This window comes from Leuciscus leuciscus (genome assembly GCF_965113295.1).
Source record: "Leuciscus leuciscus genome assembly, chromosome: 6".
NCBI classification, from domain to species: Eukaryota; Metazoa; Chordata; class Actinopteri; order Cypriniformes; family Leuciscidae; genus Leuciscus; species Leuciscus leuciscus.
Genome location: NC_138730.1, coordinates 41601330 through 41622638, shown reverse-complemented (window position 1 = coordinate 41622638; position 21309 = coordinate 41601330). Strand labels below are relative to the sequence as shown.

The following is a 21309-nucleotide window of genomic DNA, read 5'->3' as shown; positions in this document are numbered from 1 at the left end:
CTGGTTTGCGAAAGAGCGGGAAAGCAGGACTCCTACATTATGAAGGTGGGCAGAAGGCAGAAGGTAATTAGCCTCTGAAACTGAAGAATAAGAACAGGTTTATCACGAAAACTTCAAAGAAAGACACAATCGTGTCTGGGACATGAGAACTGAGCTCAGCCCAACTTCAGCTTAAAAAACAGACCTTCACAATCTCCTCAAGTTAAAGAGAATAATAAACCAATAGTTGAGGAGAACTATTTGGGCAGGATAGATCAAGGGATTTGGGGAAAAAAACCTACATATTTTCAAAATCAACTAATTAGGTTGCAGAACACAGGGGTCTCGAGGTGCGATTCAAAAGCTGAAGTATTTTTCATTTCATGTTGTCTTAAAGGGATAGGTCGCCCCAAAAGAATGAGTTTCTTTGTTCTGTTGAACAAAAAAGATCATATTTTGAAGAATGTTGGTAATCAAACAGTTTCTGGTTCCCATTGGCTTCCCCATACCTTTATCATTCATGTCAATGGGGACCAACAACTGTTTAATTACCCATATTCTTCAAAATGTCTTTTGTGTTCAACACGAACAAAGAAACTCATACAGGTTTAGAATAAATTGAGGGTGAGAAAATGACAGATTTTTTATTTTTGGGTGTATTATTCCTTTAAAAATACAACACTCCAGGCAAGACATTAAAAAAGGAATGAATGCAGAATGCAGAGTCCAAAGATGTCTGAATTTGTGTGGCTACAGCTATAAGGTCTGCTAAATGAATAAATGTAAATGTACAGCAGTGGTAGCCTTTTTATATATAATTAATCTACCCATGACTAAAAGGAGAGCATAATGCCATGTTGCTAAAATATACAGTATATCACTAATCGACTTAGGGTTGCACAATTTCGAATTTCCATGCATTTTCTGATAAAAATCGGTGACTATAAAAATATGACTAAAATATGACAATAAAATAATAATAATTATTATTATTATTTCTAAATACAAATATTAAACAAAATATGAAATATTACTATTGTAATAATTCACTGTAAAATAAAAAAAATCAAGCATTTAAGAAAAAGTATATAATGTTTATTTTATACTGTCTTGATTTCTTTATTTTCAAACCACCAAGCTTTTATTTTGGTGGAAAAAATACAGAATCCCTAAAACCTTATTTGTTGACAACAGTCAGTTTTTAAGCACTTCTCATCATAACAAGTAGGGAAGATGGTTGGCACATGTTGCATTTCCAAATGCACATTATAATACAGATTTTTTTATTTAAATTTTTTTTATGCAGCCCTAAATCAACTAGTTGTTTGTTCGTCTTGAAAAGCGGGGTTGATTTCGCAGTGATGCCATATTAGAATAATTTTGGGTTCCCCTCAGAACTTTTAAGTTAACAGTTCTTAAAGGGGTCATCAGATGTCAAATTCACTTTTATATAGTGTTTGCATGTAAATGTGTCTTTGCAGTGTGTGAACTCAACCACCATATAATGAAAAAATCCATTCACTCCTTTTTTTTTTAATCCTCATAAAGCCTAAACACTCTCAATAATCAAGCCGTTTGGATTTTCTGAGCAATATGACGTCATACATGCTGATGCTCCGCCCACACCCACTGACGGACTGTCCCGTATTAGCATATTTCCGCCCTCGACCATTTGTATACTGTCTGCCAGCACTTTACGTGTCTTGTGTCGACACCCCCCATGGAAGAGAGGGGTGGGGTGAGCAGTTGCTCATTATCATTTAAAGAGACATGCACCGAAACGGGTCGCTGTGAACAGAGCTGTTTCTGAGGAGGTAAAAAGGGTGTTGTTTTACTCAACCATTGAGGAATTTTAACCAAAGTATGTTACAAACTTTGAGGATCCTAAAGAATCATACCAACTTGGAAATGTGGAAAATGGGCATCTGATGATCCCTTTAAAAGAACCATTTTATTCCAACCTATGCATAAGGTTCTTCATGGAACCATAGATGCCATTAAAGAACCTTTATTTTTAAGAGTGTTGTGTCATCATGATCTATCCCCTTAACAGATCCTGTGCGACAAAGGCCATGTTTCCTAATAATGTGGCAAATCACCTTCTTAAAATCATCTTAACTTCTGTCATTCATTGTGTAATGACTGAGTAACACCTGTTTTTACCAAACCAGCATGTCGATCGCTCATTATTGAGCTTCTTAAGTGAGCTGCTGCAGGAGCTGTCAGGTCCAAATGTGCTGAATAAAAGACAAAACTGTTTCCAATGGAGACGCCAGTGTGTGATACACTCAAAACTACATGAATATTGCCTTTCAATAAAATTACATTTCATGAATCCTGTGCACTCTACAATGAGCCTCATTAACTCAGAATAGCGGCTAGTTTGCCTAAAAGAGAATTAAAACGCATAATTTAAATTTCATATTGATATACAGTAATAACACAGCAGTGCTAAATTAATGTGGACTAAAGTAGAGCAACTGTTTAGAGAAACTGTTTTGCCCAATTTCAGGTATTGCACAAAGCATTAGTTATTTTTGGATATTATTTCTTTGATTGAAGGATGTGCAGAAGAAGCATGTGTAAATTTTTCCAAATAAACCTGGCATTGTATACTATGAATACTGCTAGCTCTTTGACAAATGGCATGTCCCTCTATTGTAAGTTGCTTTGAATAAGTATGCTGCATGAATTGTATTATTGTTTGCTGTTTACCCATCAAATTAATATTTAACACAACAACATAAGAGACACATTAACAGAAAAGATAGCATATGTGATAAAACAACAAGAGCCATACAGTAGGTAACTGACAGCTAAATTGACAGTAACGTTAAGCTAATAATTACAGTAGAAATAAAAAACGAGCAATTAATTGGAAAATCTACATCCCTCAATAACATCCGCAGTTAGTAATCCTCCGTAATAAGGTTAAAACTATCCGCAGAGAGGCTCAAGTGACGTTCTTTTGTGAGACTGCAAATATAAACCAAATCCCTATTTTATACATTTACTCTCTGGGAAAATGTATTCATGCGAGACTGTATCCAGCTCTGCCACAGGTTTGAAACATCCAGCTCTTGGCAAGTAAATCACTCAAAATGCTTTGAATGAATTGAATGAGCGCTAAAAAAGCCATGAGAGGTGAAAAAAACAAAACGTGTTTGTGTTATTTGGCACTGAACGCTCACCTCATGTTTGCCCTTCATTCTACAGATGCGTATGTCATTCTTATTGGATTCCCACGTCCTTTTCTGCAAAATGACAAAGGAATAAAATCATCACCCACATCCATGGGAGGGTACGCGAAGTGTTCAAACATGCAATTATGTGTGTGTAAGAGACAGAGAGCAGCACAAGGGCTCACCTTGCTGTAGAACATTTCATCTCCAGATACATGGTCCAGTTCCACTCGATAAAGGTCATCTCTGCAGCAACACACACACACAACACGCACACCGCATACATGGACCATCAGTAACAATGAAAATGGAAATGGATCTTAATTGAACACAAATACTGTATCCCAATTCACATCCTTTTCAAACTATAGAGTATGCATTCGACTACACACAAAAACACATTTTGTGATAGTTGTTTCCAGTGAATGTATCTTCTTATTAAATACACCCTGCTCATTACATTATTGTTTTCAGCAATTTAACAAAAAAGAATGAGGTTTATGCTTAAAAAGAGAGGAAAAAAATGACTAATTGGGTTAAAAAAAAAGAACTTAACTGAAGACATATCATCTTAAAACAACCCTTATTAATATTTTGACATATAGTGAATATAGCGACTAAAACTAAAACTGTTTCCGATAATAAAGTTGAAATTTCAAAAATATATAAATATTGGACAAAAAATTTAAACTTTGAAATTTGAAAAATTTGTTGCCTTAAACTGAAATAAAATTGAGTACTACAATTACTAAAACTGAAATAAATATAAATTAAAGCTAAACAGAAATGTTTTACTAAATTTAAAATGAAAACTACACAAATATAAAAATATAAGCTAATATTTTTAAATATGAATAAATAGCTTACTAAGTATAAATAATACTTAAATAACAGTGTCATGTAAACAATAGCTTCTGAAGAAATAACCAATTCTGTTTTGCTGTCTTAAGAATGTCACAGTGTAGTGCATATTAGAAGTATGCAAATCAAATTGCAGCCTAAATCATGTGACTAACCGAGACGAGACAGAAAGTCTGTGAAGATATATTTTAGCACCACCTAATACACTGAAGCACTAAAGGGGTTTTGATAAAACAAATCCATCAACCTGTCTATGAAAAAGTTTAAATTTGAGTTCTCAGCTCTAGAGATGCCAGCCTCAGAGTTCTGTGGTGAAAGTAACTGGTTTATCAGAGTTTCCACCTTTTCAGAATGTGTAAAAGAGTTTATAAGAGTTCAGAAACTCAAGATAGACTATATATGTTCTCTAGCTTCAGAGATAGAGAGCAAGCGTTCAAGCTGCTTGACTGTGTAATGGTTAAAGGTCAGCGAACAGAGGTTTAGCTTTCAACCACTGCCTAACCAGGACCACATGCAAACTCCCTGGAGAGTCTAAATCCTCCCAGCTCGGACTTTGAAGGCGGATTCCATGTGACGGATTTCAAAGATGTAACTAAATGTAACACCAGTCGAACTGGAGACAGATTTCCACATGCATACTTTGACAGTGTGTCAAGAACATGCTGCTTTATTGGCGCATTGTGTTGAGCTATTAGGACATGGGTGTTCATCTCAGAGCTTGAAAACGGTAATGACATTTTCTCATTGTGTAACTTGTCACTTCCGATTAAGACCAATTAGGTACCGAGACGGATTAGTGAAACGGAAAGCTTTTAATAAAAGACAGGATATTATATTCATGTCATTTTAATCTGTAAAGTAAAACCAAATACGGTGATGTTACTGCGTGAACGAATCTTAAATGAGTGCATGAATGAATCGATTTAACATTTGTTCCTTAGTACAGCATGTGCAATTTTGCAAAATTATTATAAAAATGATCAAATTTAAAATGTGTATGTTAAGTCATTGTGAATGCATGTGGACTTTACCTGGCTCCAATGTAGAGTGTACGATTGACTTTCAGGACGGTCTGAATGTACAGCGGCTCCTGACGGGTGTAAGAGCGATGCGCTCGGCCCACAAACACTGGATATCGCCTCACCACTTACAGATAAAGAAACAGAGAGAATTCAGAAGGGGGTAACGGGGATGTCAACATGTGGGGAAAAAAATGACTAGTTGAGATGGAAAAGAGAGACATTAGGGGCACCCAAACAAAAGAGCCAAAATATGAAGTATAGATGGATGAAACAGACACTAAACCACAGGCAGGAATACGTCCATCACTTTCCCAGAAGAGTTAGAGATGGAAGACCTCCGAGACAGGAATAAAGGACAAAGACATACATCATTGTGTCAGAGTCCAACAACAAGTCGTCCTAAAGGGAAAGTTCACCCAAAAATAACAGTTGTGTCATTATTTACCCGCCATCATGTCATTCCAAACCTCTCTTTCTTTCATAATATACTGGTCGCTCTGACTATACGCAATTACAACAAATAAAGAATCACCATAAAAGCATCATAAGATTGGTATATACAACTTGTGTGCCAAGTCTTCATAGGTTATGTGATAGCTTTTTATGAGAAAAAGGAATACACATCATTGCTTACTGATAATCCATTACTGTGAATTGTTAACACACTTAGACTGAATCACTGAATCAGTGAGTTGAACTGAATCAGTTCATGAATTAATTACTTACATTTACATTTAGCAGCCGCTTTTGTCCAAAGCGACTTACAAATTAGGACTAAATTAAGCGAGTTATCGTGAAGAGGCAAGAAACAGCGCAAGAAGTGCTCAAAATACGAAGTTCAGGCATTGTTTAGAGTAGCATAAGCTCGATAAGCGAGGATTTAAAGGAAAAAGGAGATCATTATATTAATTTTTTTATGAGGTTAAGTGCTCACGGAAGAGATGGGTTTTCAGCTGTCTTTTGAATGTTGTCAGTTGATTCTGCATTTCGGATGCGGGTGGGGAGAGCTAGTGATGTAGGACTCGAGACCGATTTCTGCTTTCTCGGACTCATCTCGGACTCGACCCTTCAAAGACTCGGTCTTGACTCGGACTCGACCCTTCAAAGACTCGGTCTTGACTCGGACTCGGCATAGGCGGTCTCGTCCCCATCACTAGTCCACTAGAATACATACCACTAGAAAATGTTTATTTGCTCTGCATGTCCTAACTATGATTAAAAAAGTCAGGGTGGGCTTAACATGTTGATGACAGAGCAGCACTGTTGAAGCAGTTTAGAAAAATAGGCAGAGGGCTTAATTTGAGCCGGAACATGTTCCGTCACCTCCGACGTTGGATCCGGAACCTTTTTTATTGGATCCGGCACCTCCTGTGTCACTATGGAAAATGAATTGCCTAAATGAAAAAGATTAAATTACTGTTTGTGTAGTGTTCAATGTTGTTATTTGTCTGGTTAGTCTTTATTCGCCATTAAAGTTGCGATCAAGCTGTCGCAAGCTGAAGCTGTCATCAACATGTTAAGCCCACCCTGACTTTTTTAATCATAGTTAGGACATGCAGAGCAAATAAAAAGTTCTACAAAAATCTTGTGTTTGCATTTGCATTACATTGAATTGTTATTTCGACATACTATCTTGTTATTTCGACATAATAAGGGGACATTCTAATTTGCATTAAGCCACATTAAGCGTTCTTATAATGGTTTTCTATGGGAGGAAAATGCTTAACGTGTAATTGCGTTCATATTCTGGGCTCATCTGATTTTTTGTACATAGCATAGCCTACTTTGTTATGATTTTAGTATCATAATGATTAATAAATGCACGCACAATTATCCGTGAACTTGATTTGAACAAATGCCTTTCAACTTGTGTGTGCAAAATTCAGAATTAAATGAATGTGCAGCAATTTGTACAAATAGAGAGTCGGTAGGCGTACTATACTGTTGTAGCCATTAAATAAGCACATGTTTCATATTTGTTAAAATATTATAATGTTATTTCTTTTCCATTTATGTTGATTATGAAAAGTGAACAGCACGAGTAAGATAGGATGCGCAATATGAGACATGGAGTGGGTCAGACATGATTTTGACCACTTCATTAAGTTTTGTTTTGTAAAAAGCCTTTCTTTAAAGTGAATTTCGTTTTGTATAAATTGTATCTTAATTTTAATCAATTTTTCATCAACCAATTGCCTGGATTTAATGAATAAGAAGCAAATATAACAGACAATATAATCATGGAGGCGCCCGCGCGGTCTCTTGCATTGCACGTTAACCGGTGCGCATCTCATCCTAACTTAACGAAACTCAGTGTATGCCTCACACAGACATGAGAAATACATCAAATACACAAAGCTTGAAATGTCTTTAAACTAAATAATTCAAAGCAAAAAAAGAAAAAGGCTACTCTCTGATTATGTAATCCATTATGTGCATTTCTCTCTATAGGCGCGTTCACTACGGATAGCCTATGGCGATCGTCAACTTCATCTTTACAGCCGACACTGTCAGAAAACACTAGTTTATTAATAAAAATCATGTATGCGTCACCGGATTTACAAATGTACATCTTGCTTGTTGCACGCACACATATTATGTCGAAATAACGAGATATTATGTTGAAATAACATTATTATTAATAATAATAGCCTACATCTTTTAATAATAATTCATAATTCATAATAATTTAATAATCATAATTGAATATTAAATATTTAGTGGCCAAGTTTTGCGCAGCTCCCCCTGTCAATGATCTAGCACCTCCTCAGCACATGCGTTAAAAATTCTCTGGCGCCGCCCCTGCAGAGAAGCTACGTAAGTAATTTTAATTTTTTTGTTCTGTTACCTCCAACCCCCGTTTTGAGTCGCTCGGACTCGACTGAATTTGAAAACCAACGGACTCGGTCTCGACTCGGACTCGACCCTTCAAAGACTCGGTCTTGACTCGGACTCGGCATGGGCGGTCTCGTCCCCATCACTAGGGAGAGCATTCCACCAGCAAGGAACTGTGAATGGTGATTTTGTGGCTTTCTGTGATGGAACCACGAGACGTCGCTCGTTGACCGATCGTAGGCTTCTGGTAGGGATGTAGGCTCGTAGGAGTGAGTGAAAGTAGGAGGGAGTTGAGCCTGTGATAATTACTTAGACTAGTGTCTGAACTGATTCATTATAAAAATGAATGACTACAAAGAACAATTTGTTCACATTATGAATGCATCATATGTGCAATAAGTGCAAATTTTTTTTAATTTCTCTACTGCGAAAACGGTGATGTCAAGCACATACGTATTACGTGTTCAGACCAAGCGGCAACATTCTAATCTGAAAAATGAAGCCTACCCGGAAGTGCGAAAAACTGCAATACATCGAAAATCCGCTAGGGGAAGGTCCCAAAAGGGAGCAAATGTCCATACACCCCCATGTTAAAATGTCTGTTTTCACAGCATAAATTCATGTTTTTACAGATTGGTCCCATGGACTTTTATTGTATTTTTCGATAGGTTCCGAGTGCCTGACAACTGTGAGGGGGGGTGAATTTTTTTCTAACTCGTTAGTTTAGATGTATTTAGATATAAAATGTATGACAAATAAGGGCGCGATTGACAGCTTGATTGACAGCTGACAACAAGCATAGGCTGCGCCGAGTGGAATTCCTGAAATTTGACGTCTCGGCCATGATCTGACACAACACATCATACCTGTAAGTTATCCTTTCTGAACATTTGTATTGAAATATGGCGCCGCCCATACCCCCCATAAACAGCCTCAAAACCGTTCTTCAGAAGTCTATGGGTGACGTCACAGACGCTTTGTCCATATTTTTTACAGTCTATGGTTCAGACCAAGCGTGCTGCACAAGCCCTGAAAAGTGAAGCCAAAACGTCTCGATCGCCCCCCGGTGACTGGTCCTAGTATAGGTCATAAGCCCCGCCTCCCCGTGTTATTCAACGGGACGTGAGAACAACTAAACAATTAAATTACACTTCAAATATTATTTTTCCAAAGGTGGTTTCTTTCATTTGCTGTCGTTTTTATCACGCTGATGTAAGTTCAAGTGTCTGTTTCAAAAATAAATTGGTTTTTAGTTAGTTACGTGATGCGGTGGTGTAACGTCATGATTGACAGCTGTGATTGACAGGTTCTCTGAGCGAAGTAGTCGCTGAAGCACCAACGGACATTTTTTTCGGGATCTTCGGAGGACTGGGGAGATTGTATTTACTTTATTTTAACAAGCCTCTTGTCGTACTGCAATACATTTTTTAAAAAGTGTGCAGAATCCACTCTCCCTGAGTGCATTCTGCGAGAGTGAGGGCAGAGCGTTGATTTCGCGGCTTTACTTCCTGCTCACTACTGCGCAGGTCTGGTCCCGAGATCACTACTGCGCAGACTCAAGTTCCAATATGTCAGCGCCATATCGGCACATTGGCGGCTTCAGTTCTCATCAATGGAAGAGAGCGAAGGGGCGTCGTCCATCTTTTTTTACAGTCTATGGTTCAGACTATAGACGCGTAGTTTCTTTACAAAGTGACATCGCCAACTACTGGCTTGGCGGCATAAATACAGCGTTTTTAACTTTTCACGGATCCGTGTGGACGGATTTTGACAACGTTGTCGTCTGTACGAGAAAAATGCAAAAGGAAAAGCTTTTCCGTTTTTAGTACATCGTTGTCTTTAAAAAAAGTACCCTAAAACTGAAATAAAATAAATTAAAGCTAAATGGAAATATATTTATAAAAAAGTAATAAAAATTACAAAAGCACATTAAATTACTAAACCTTAAACTAAAATTAAAATGAAAACTGAAAATATAAAAATAAAATACAAAATATGAATATATACTAAAATATGACATAAATTACAATAAAATAACACTTGATGCACACACAGCGCTAATCCTGCTGTGGCTAATGCAACCTGCCCAGACAATCAGTTAGGACTCCTGGGCCAATGTCCCGTCGCATAATTAATATTCATGAGCAAAGCTGATAAGTTTCATATTGTGTCCCCCAAAAGGCTCCTGCATAAAGCGCTGTTGAAAAGAGTCGCTAGCAGTTCAGAGTGCGTTCACACATTTCAGATAAGCAAAATTGCTTTCCAAATGCTGTGGAAAGAGGTTAAACACAATTAGAAAACAGATTACCACTGAAAAAAAAACACAAAAAAAAACAACAAACAGGAATGTGTCCTCCACCCGCAGAGAGACGGATCTGCATTCTGTGTCTGAGGGCAGAGAAGCCTGAGGACACACACATATTTACTGAATGCTAATAATATTCTGTACAGTTTCTGCTAGTAATTTATTTCACTGTAATAAGGAGAGAAGGATAGAGATACCGTTGTTGTTTCTGGCTTGTTTTGCCTTTAGTTGTTTGGACACATTTCACAAGGGTTTAAATGTTTTTGTGCTTTGGAAAGTGTAATTAAATGCGGAAAACCCTTAAAAAGGTCACTTTCACTTTGATTCACACACACACAGACAGACACACACGTTTGTTTTTCTATCTTCGCTGACTTCTGGGCTAAAGATATTTTCTGTTCTTTACCTCTAAATCTACTCCTCACATAAACCATTCTGCTTTTTTTACTTTCTCATTAAGACATTATTTAGTATGTTTTCAAAGCCGTTTTCCTTGCAGAGAGCAAACATTGGCAGGACCCAACAACGTAGGTGAAATCAGGTTTAACTATCCTTGTGGGGACAAAACTTGACCCACATACACACATATACACATTGTGCAGGATGAACTTTAACCCCTGGTCTCTACTGAATCATTAGAGATGCATGAGTGGCTGTTCATCAATATCACTGATTCTGGTTTGTGGGATCTATAGGGAATACAACCCCTTGTATACTCGAACACACATCCACAGCCTCGTTATTCCAGCACCATTATGTTGAAAGGCTTTTAAAAAGATCGCAGCCATATGGTGAATTTCATCCATCCGTGAACACTAACGTGCTAAACTATTTACAAACAGTGCGACATGTACACATCATATGTCACACATATGTACATTTAAAAGAACAGTCTAGAAATGGCTTCACAACAGTGGTAGTGCAGCATGCAGTGTAAAAGCTTTAACATAGCCACAAGAAAAGCGTGATTTTACCACATTAAAGGGTGGAGTGTGAATTATACGATAATGTATAAGGATTAACTCTAAGTTAACAGAGTTTCTAAAGGTCATTTTTTCTTATGCTGCAAGGTGCATCTCATGCAACCCAAATGGTCTCTCAGTTAGCCAAACATCAAAATCTTAATGATTATATTTTAATGACGCAGGCCAACTTTGTATATCTATTTAATGCCCACATAACTTCTGTAAAATACCAGTTTATGCATTTAAAACTATGTAGAGTTGTTTTTAAAAAGGATAGTTCACCCAAATTTTTTTATCATTTACTCACCCTGATGTCGTTCCAAAGCCGTACGAGTTTCATTCATTTTCAAAACACAAATGAAGATATTTTGATCGATTTATATGATGAACAGATTGAATTTAGTCTTTTATTCACATAAACATTGACCAGCGAAAATAAACAGAAGCTCAACCATGCAGCGTAACAGGAGAATGAACCTCATTGGTCCTTGCTGAAGCTCAAACGTGCTGTGTAACACGAGAATGAACCTCATTGGTTCTTGCTGAAGTTCAAACGTGCAGCGTAACACGAGAATGAACCTCATTGGTCCTTGCTGAAGCTCAAACGTGCTGCGTAACACGAGAATGAACCTCATTGGTTCTTGCTGAAGTTCAAACGTGCAGCGTAACAGGAGAATGAACCTCATTGGTCCTTGCTGAAGCTCAAACGTGCAGCGTAACACGAGAATGAACCTCATTGGTTCTTGCTGAAGTTCAAACGTGCAGCGTAACACGAGAATGAACCTCATTGGTCCTTGCTGAAGCTCAAACGTGCTGCGTAACACGAGAATGAACCTCATTGGTTCTTGCTGAAGTTCAAACGTGCAGCGTAACACGAGAATGAACCTCATTGGTCCTTGCTGAAGCTCAAACGTGCTGCGTAACACGAGAATGAACCTCATTGGTCCTTGCTGAAGTTCAAACGTGCAGCGTAACACGAGAATGAACCTCATTGGTCCTTGCTGAAGTTCAAACGTGCAGCGTAACACGAGAATGAACCTCATTGGTTCTTGCAGAAGCTCAAACGTGCTGCGTAACACGAGAATGAACCTCATTGGTTCTTGCTGAAGCTCAAACGTGCTGCGTAACACGAGAATGAACCTCATTGGTTCTTGCTGAAGTTCAAACGTGCTGCGTAACACAAGAATGAACCTCATTGGTTCTTGCTGAAGCTCAAACGTGCTGCGTAACACGAGAATGAACCTCATTGGTTCTTGCTGAAGCTCAAACGTGCTGCGTAACACGAGAATGAACCTCATTGGTTCTTGCAGAAGCTCAAACGTGCTGCGTAACACGAGAATGAACCACATTGGTTCTTGCAGAAGTTCAAACGTGCTGCGTAACACGAGAATGAACCTCATTGGTTCTTGCAGAAGTTCAAACGTGCTGCGTAACACGAGAATGAACCTCATTGGTTCTTGCAGAAGCTCAAACGTGCTGCGTAACACGAGAATGAACCTCATTGGTTCTTGCAGAAGTTCAAACGTGCTGCGTAACACGAGAATGAACCTCATTGGTTCTTGCTGAAGTTCAAATGTGCTGCGTAACACGAGAATGAACCTCATTGGTTCTTGCAGAAGCTCAAACGTGCTGCGTAACACGAGAATGAACCTCATTGGTTCTTGCAGAAGTTCAAACGTGCTGCGTAACACGAGAATGAACCTCATTGGTTCTTGCAGAAGTTCAAACGTGCTGCGTAACACGAGAATTAACCTCATTGGTTCTTGCTGAAGTTCAAACGTGCTGCGTAACACGAGAATGAACCTCATTGGTTCTCGCACGTCAAGTGAACATGCTTGAGCTTCCGTTTACCATAACTGATGTGTGAGTTGATGATTGTTCATATGTGAATAAAAACCTAAATTAAATCTGATCATCATAATGCGATCATGTCTCTTCAAAAAATTTGGACTAAACTGCTCAATTCATATGGATTAGTTTTACGATCTCTTTATGAACTTTTTGAAGCGTCAAAGTGGTAGCTGTGTACTGTAGCTGTATATGGAGGAACAGAAAGCTTTCAGATTTTAGCGAAAAGATCTTCATACTGTATGTGTTCCGAAGATGAACAAAAATCTTACGGGTTTGGAACGACATGAGGGTAAGTAAACAATGACAGAATTTTCATTTTTTTGAGTGAACCTTTTAAGACTCCCCTCACCAGGGAGGATCAATTAAGTCCTTGTTAGAGCAAGTCAGGTTTAGTTAGTGGCCAATTTGCTAACTCCTACAGTCATTATTCTTTAGCTTTTATACTTGAAAGACTAAAATCTCAAAAATAAATAAATAATGGTATTTACTGTATCAAAATAATAGCAGTGGTATCATATAGGCTTCACTGGAAAAAAAACAATTTGTTCACATTATGAATGTATCATATGGACCACTGGCACTGGACTTTGGAAGTATAATATATATATAATGTGGCACAGAAAACTATTCTTATGATGTCCATAATCATGAAACCTGGTACAGTAATTTGAAATTCAACTGATGTGCATTTTTTTGGAAGGCAAAGTCTCAAAGATAATTTATGAGCTAAATGCTGACTGTGATGTTATGCTCTAAATGAGCGGGCATGAAAGAACATAAATGTGTCGTACGGTGTATGTCCAACTGAAAACGAACCTGCTGATATCGCTTAAACTGGTACAGTGTAATTGGGGAGGGGGCGTGTGCTTACCCTCAGCAGGGGCGGAGATTAAAGGGCCAGGTTCCTCTGGAAACGAGCAGGCAGCCAATTGGAGGACAGCAAAAATCCGTAAGAAGCAGGGGGTCAGGGTCGCCATGGCAGCGACACACCAGAGCTGTGAAGGCAGGAGAAGATAAATGGTTAAGTTACAAAAATGGTGAAAAAAACACACCACAATGCTATAGTGAGTTGCTGTGATCTACATAGGCAGCACCCTTCAAATTCAGCACCCTAACAGACATAAAAACTCTTAAATGACTGATTTGAAACGCTATTTATGGACAGCAACTCTGTTAAGAGTTACACAAATAGTGAAAGCATGAGAGACTTGATCAACAATCACAGATTCCAATATAGTATGATGTTAGCTTGTTGCTTTGCTAAGGGGTTAATGCTCTAATAAGCACAATAATAACAGTAATATCACACGCAAATATTGCATGCAGTCGGAATGCAATGGAAATATCTATCAATAGTTTCAGTATTGAACAAAAATATACATGCTAACTGTTCAGAACAACCTTCATGTCAGACACAGTCAAGTCAAGTCAAGTCAAGTTTATTTGTATAGCGCTTTTCACAATACAGATTGTATCAAAGCAGCTTCACAGTATTAAATTAAAATAATACAACAAAGTTTGTTTCAAGAGGAATTTATTGATTGATAAAATTAAATTAAATATCCCCAAAATATCCCCAACTGAGCAAGCCAAAGGCAACAGTGGCAAGGAACCGAAAAACTTCATCAAGTGACCTAATGGTGTCCTAAAACTCCATCAGGTGACCTAATGGAGAAAAAAAAAACCTTGGGAGAACCCAGGCTCAGTCGGGGGCCAGTTCTCCTCTGGCATTTATGAGCTAGAGGCCGGATTGTAGTTTGAACTGTAGGATTATATGAATGCCTGGCTGAAGAGATGCGACTTTAATCTAGTTTTAAACTGGGAGAGCGAGTCTGAGCAACGAACAGTATCAGGAAGACTATTCCAGAGTTTTGGAGCCAAATGTGAGAATGCTCTCCCTCCTTTGGTGGTTCTGGATATCCTAGGTATGACCAAAAGCCTTGAATTTAGTGATCTTAAAGAGCGCGATGGATTATAGGGTGATAAAAGATCCGTTAAATAGACTGGAGCTAAGCCGTTTAGGGCTTTATAGGTCAGTAGCAATACCTTTTAATTAATACGGAACTTTATAGGTAACCAATGCAGTGATGATAAAATCGGTGTTATATGATCATATTTTCTTGATCTAGTAAGAACTCTAGCGGCGGCATTTTGGACTAACTGTAGCTTGTTTATTGAGGATGCAGGACAACCAGTCCTGAGAAGCAGACCCATGATGCCTAAAAAGTAGCCTAAGGTAGTAGGGTTGGGAATCGAAAATCGATTCCAATTCTGAAATCAAATACTTAAGATCAGGAATCGGATACTTGTTATAAAATACTAATTTAGATCCCTCTTATCTTATCCTTAATCATTCAAGCACAAGAAGACAGAAAACATGCGCACACCAAGCTGCAACATTCTAATCTGAAAAATGAAGCCTACCCGGAAGTGCGAAAAACTGCAATACATCGAAAATCCGCTAGGGGAAGGTCCCAAAAGGGAGCAAATGTCCATACACCCCATGTTAAAATGTCTGTTTTCACAGCATAAATTCATGTTTTTACAGGTTGGTCCCATGGACTTTTATTGTATTTTTCGATAGGTTCCGAGTGCCTGACAACTGTGAGGGGGGTGAATTTTTTTCTAACTCGTTAGTTTAGATCGTATTTAGATATAAAATGTATGACAAATAAGGGCACGATTGACAGCTTGATTGACAGCTGACAACGAGCATAGGCTGCGCCGAGTGGAATTCCTGAAATTTGACGTCTCGGCCATGATCTGACACAACACATCATACCTGTAAGTTATCCTTTCTGAACATTTGTATTGAAATATGGCGCCGCCTATACCCCCCATAAACGGCCTCAAAACCGTTCTTCAGAAGTCTATGGGTGACGTCACAGACGCTTTGTCCATATTTTTTACAGTCTATGGCGCACACAAAACCGCTTCTCATACTGAAAAGTGTCCGATACTGAAATGAGTTCTCTTCCGTGTCTTTTTGCACTTGAACAGACAAACGAACACACAAATATGTCAAAATATCCTCGTAAACACAATCGGTTATGTCTTAAGAGAACAGAAACAGTTGAGAAAGAAAACTCATAACAGTGTATTGGATCCATGCAGCTCTTAAAGAGACAGCAGCGTAATATTCCTGCTGCCATCTGCGTAATTAACGTTAATCAAACAAAAAAAGACAAAGAGGAAATTCACTCGCTGTTCTTGACTGAGAACAGCGAGTTATCTATATAGTTATCTTTTGTAACTATATTTGTAATGTATATTTTATTTATAAAGTGCAGTGTTATTTTACATTTGATTACAGTTTCTGTAGGCTACCTGAATACCTGAAAATCTTAAAACACTGCAACACTTTGCAAAGGTCCATTTAGGGGCTCCGTAAAATTTTATATCTTTGTTCAGTTGTATTTATTTGTGCGATTGCTAATTTGTTTTAGTTTTTAGTTTTTTTAATTACTGAGTTTGTCTTTATTTATTATTTAAATTTATAGTAGTTTGGCTAGTTAGTTTTTACTATGGTATTTTTAAACCATAGGCAAAAGTTCCTTGTGATTTTTGATCACGGTATTCAGCTACAATAAAATGTTTTGCAATAAGACTTAGAATAAATGTTAATGATATCTACGTTTTTTTTTTGTTTTTTTTTACCTTATTGGAATTGAAATTAGGAATCAGTAAGAATCGGAATCGATAAACAGATTCGGATTCGTTGAAATTCGTATGATATCAGATTTTGTAGCTAATAATATAACAAACAAACAGTCTCTGAAAAGATAAAGGTAAAAATGATTAATGATACAAAGGATTATCAAACATCCTGAGTGTTAGTCATGCTTTGTTCCCTTAATTACTTCAGAGCATCATGTTCTGAAATGAAACTAAATGCACAGATGACTCCAAATGAGTGTGAGGCAAAACAGAAGCCCTTTATTATTTGACATTTGGCATTTATTTGGGCACTTCATGAGGAACAGACCACTTACAAAAAGCACAATACCTGTCTGTAAAGCAAAACACACTTGCACGATTTTATCGGGTGTTAGGAAACCGTCTGTCTACGAGTGAGCGTAAGTGGGGCATAAAACTGTTTAACAAAAGCTTTCATCTCCGACAATCAGTTCTTCTTTCGGACAGAAACCAGATGAGAGTCTTGAGGGCTTCTCTTTCACGGACAACCCTCAATTACCGTACCGTCCCGAGACCACACACACACACTCGCTCAAAGACACACACCGCAATTCATCTTCAGCACCTTTTTCATTGAGTCTGTGGACGAAGGAGTGGCCAGTGGCTTCCAGAACGATGCCACCATCTGCTCTTTTCTTTTCCACACTCTTTTTTCATCTGTTCCTTTCTTTATTTCACAGCATGGTTGCGGTAATTGGATAATTTATGAGCGCGTGTCAACCCTCCCCACTGCAGTATATTACTGACACAAACACACATGCAACAGAGTGAACCATGGTCAAGCAACATACATCACATAATCTGAACAGTCTCACAGAACCAGGCTTTTGACTTTCATCATAAAGCAAATATAGTTTGTTTTATTTTTTACATGACATGTACAGTAGGAGTGGGTAAGGATGCTTAGACAGAAGAGTCAACTGAGTGTTTGAAGAATATGAATGCATAAGAATCATTTTTAGGGTGTACACTGATAAAAATGACTTTGTGGTGAAGTAAATACTACAGAAAAAAAACAATGTCATTTACATGAAAAAGTTAGTTCAGGCAAGAATAAAAATAAAAATCTATATTAGTGAGTGTACTCAATTCAAGCCAGTAGAAATGAAAGCGCAAATATCAACGTTATAAAATTAAGTAAAAACACTAAACTTTTCTAATACTGGTGTTCCCATCATGCCCTGGGCCTTGATTAATTATTAGTCACTGGGCCTTGATTAATCATAATTATTATTATTATAAAAAAATAATAATGTGTTCCTGTGATGCAAAGCTGTGTTTTCAGCATCATTACTCCAGTCTCCAGAGTCACATGATCCTTCAGAAATCATTCTAATAACTATGCTGATTTGCTGCTCAAGAAAAAATTATTATTCTCATCAATTTTATATTAATATTTATAGCCTAATATTTTTGTGAAAAACGATTTTTTTTTTCAGGATTCTTTGATGAATGGAAAGTTTAAAAGAACAGCATTTCTTTGAAATAGAAATCATTTGTAACAACATAAATGTCACTTTTCACCAGTTAAATGCATCCTCGCTGAATAAAAGTATTAATTTAATTATAAAAAAAGATTACTTTCAACAACGTACAAAAAAAGCCATCCAAAAGACAAAAAGAGTTTGCAGTTTTGAGTAATAATTGTATAAAAATATTACTCAGGCAGTCCATGCACATGCTATTAAATGGTAGTCTGAAAGACATAATTTCATCATTAATACCTAAAGAAAAAAAAGAAAGTAAAAGAAAATTATATATATATATATATATATATATATATATATATATATATATATATATATATATATATATATATATATATAATGTCGGCACACCACGGCTCAAAAAATCGATATTTTAGGCAATTTATCCAAATTACTATATTTTTGGAGCCGTGGTGTGCCGACTTCATATAGTTTTTTCTGTTTTAAGTAATTTTTAGCCATTTTGAGCAATCCGCCGGTGATGCTTTTGTTTTGTGTTTGTATCATTACAGCCAAAAAACCTGATCTGAAGCATTGTCATGACAGTGACGGTGAGGATTTGTTTGAGACCTCTCGCAATTATCCCTTCTTCTACTTTCAACAATACATGTATTACCACTTAAATGAGATGAAACAATGAGTACAGTAATTAAGACATCTCTCAGGATAACAGTAATGTAAGAGATGAGAAACTATCGGAAAGAACTTTAGATGCCTCTGGTGAAAAGTTTCCAAATGAATAGCAGCCTTTTGAGGGTTTAAATTCATAATGAATCTCAATGTCATTAGAGAGAGAATGAGCAACTCTATTAGTCCATTAGCACAAGGCGCACATGCACACAGACACAATGTTTATGCACTGCACAAATAATACGAAGAACATTGTCAAACACATTACTTTAAAGAGGCCACATCCTACACGGTTTTATGTACAGTGGCGCTGCAAAGACAAACATCACAATTAATGCAGTACGAACTTGAGGTTAGGGATATGAACAAATCACCAACCCTAGGTATTAAACTTCAGTGTGTAACTCATCCTGTATTGTCTGTGCAGCAACGGTCATGAATGATACCTCAAACAGTGCAGCTTGAAGAAATGTGTGCTATTACTTATAAGTGAAAACCACTCACATCACACTTGCATTGTGGTATCATGCTGTGAACAGGCAACTACTAAAATTTTTTTGGTTAAAAATAAGGGGGGGGGGGGGGGGGGGGTAATTTTACCCTCTAAATGACTTCTGTTTTAATTGGCTAAACTCTTTGCATATGAAATGAGAAACGATGCAACGTTCAGTTTGCAGTACTGCAGTCAAGTCTAATACAGTTTACATTTCAAAACCCCTTCAATATTAATAAAGTCTGCATTATATTGTGATCACAGAACAATATACAGTTACATCCATGAAGATTTCTGGTGCAGATTAATTTCAGTAAATGGTCTGACTGGACTGAGCTTTATTGAATTTATTTAATCAAATGCAGAGTAAAAACAGTAAAACTGCATTACAATTTAAAATAACTGATTTCTATTTTAATATATTTATTAATGTAATTTATTCCTGCAAAGCTGAATATTCAGTATAATTACTCCATGTGTCACATGATCCTTCAGAAATCATTCTAATATGCTGATTTGCTGCTCAATAAACATTTCTTATTATTATCAATGTTGAAAACAGTTGTGCTGCTTAGTATTTTTATATAAACTGTGTTTTTTTTTCAGGACTCTTTGATGAATAGAAGTTCAAAAGAACAGCATTTGTTTGAAGTACAAATCTTTTATGTCTTCACTGTTACTTTTGATCAATTTAATGCATCCTTACCGAATAAAAGTATACTTTTCATTAAAAGAAAATCCTACTGACCTCAAACGTTTGGAACTAATTCACTTTAAAGGAGCCTGTAAAAAAAATCGTATTTAACAAAATTGTGTGCGTGTGTGTGTGTGTGTGTGTGTGTGTGTGTGTGTGTGTGTGTGTGTGTGTGTGTGTGTGTGTGTGTGTGTGTGTGTGTGTGTGTGTGTGTGTTTACAAGCCGTTTATAAGGGGCACTAAAAGGACAAAAGAACTGGTGGCACACAGAGCTCTTAAATGCTTCACTATATCTCCCAAAGAAACCATTCATTGTCTAGAGCCTTCAAAACTGCTCTCTCTCTCTCCCTCCATCTCTCACTAATCTCCTTCACCCCCCCGTCCCACTTCAGACTGAACCCCTGTGCCCGAAGGAAAGGTCAGAGGTCAGGATAGGTATCCTCCCATCGGGTCTTGCAGCAGAGAGCACGTCTCTAGTACAGAATGCGTCTGTAATTTAGTTTAAGGAGGTCGTGACCGAGCCACAGACACATTAGGTTTTGTGATAGCTTTAAATTAAACCTAATAAGCAGTGATACCACCTCAATTGTTCCTTATTAATGGAACACACACACACACCTCACAAACTCTCTCGCTTCCTTCCTCTCTCACACACTCAGTAACAAGGCCTGAATAACACAGGGACGGTCCAAGTCTTTGTTGGCAGGCTGACGGCGCTAACAGCCATTAAAATAAAATGCTTTAAACAGCGGTCAAATACACAGTGGTTGGAAATCCCTCACAGATGCCCGTCCAAAGCAAATGACGCGCGCAACATTTACAGAAAACAATGACTGGAATGTCATTGAGGCCAAGCTTATAGTGTCCACTATGCTGAGAAACTTCGAACCCAAGTGCTGAAGTTTTCCTATATATATATATATATATATATATATATATATATATATATATATATATAAAAAGTTTGGGGTGAGGAAGAGTTATTTTTTTATTAAAGGGGTCCTATTATGCTTTCAACTTTAGTGTGTAAAGTGTGTAATGTTGCTGTTTGAGCATAAAAAGTTCTGCAAGGTTTCAAAGATCAAAGCCCATCCAAAGGGAGATATTTTATTTAACAGAATCCACTTTTCAAGAACTACAATGTACTACGCGTCTTTTCCCAATCTTGTGAAGTGTTGAGAAGAAAGTGAGAAGACAGTAAAGAGAAGACAGTGTTGTCACTATGTCAAAGAGAAACCCTGTTTCCAAAACTCATTTATTTGACCTTCCTAAGGATGACGAACTTAGAGTGGATAAAACTTATTTTAAA

General features: G+C 37.4%; 1 protein-coding gene across 2 annotated transcripts in view; it reads right to left on the bottom strand.

Annotated features, from left to right (window-relative positions):
- The window catches only part of sema6ba (sema domain, transmembrane domain (TM), and cytoplasmic domain, (semaphorin) 6Ba), a 152387-nt gene that overhangs the window by 57060 nt on the left and 74018 nt on the right, over window positions 1–21309 (bottom strand). For both annotated transcript variants that reach the window (XM_082172991.1, XM_082172992.1), the window contains exons 2-5: window positions 13872–13995; window positions 5054–5168; window positions 3347–3407; window positions 3171–3233 (exon numbers count right to left, since the gene is read on the bottom strand). In XM_082172991.1, the coding sequence (XP_082029117.1) occupies window positions 3171–3233; window positions 3347–3407; window positions 5054–5168; window positions 13872–13977 (345 nt within the window). In that variant the 5' untranslated portion in view covers window positions 13978–13995. The remainder of the gene's footprint in view (window positions 1–3170; window positions 3234–3346; window positions 3408–5053; window positions 5169–13871; window positions 13996–21309) is intronic.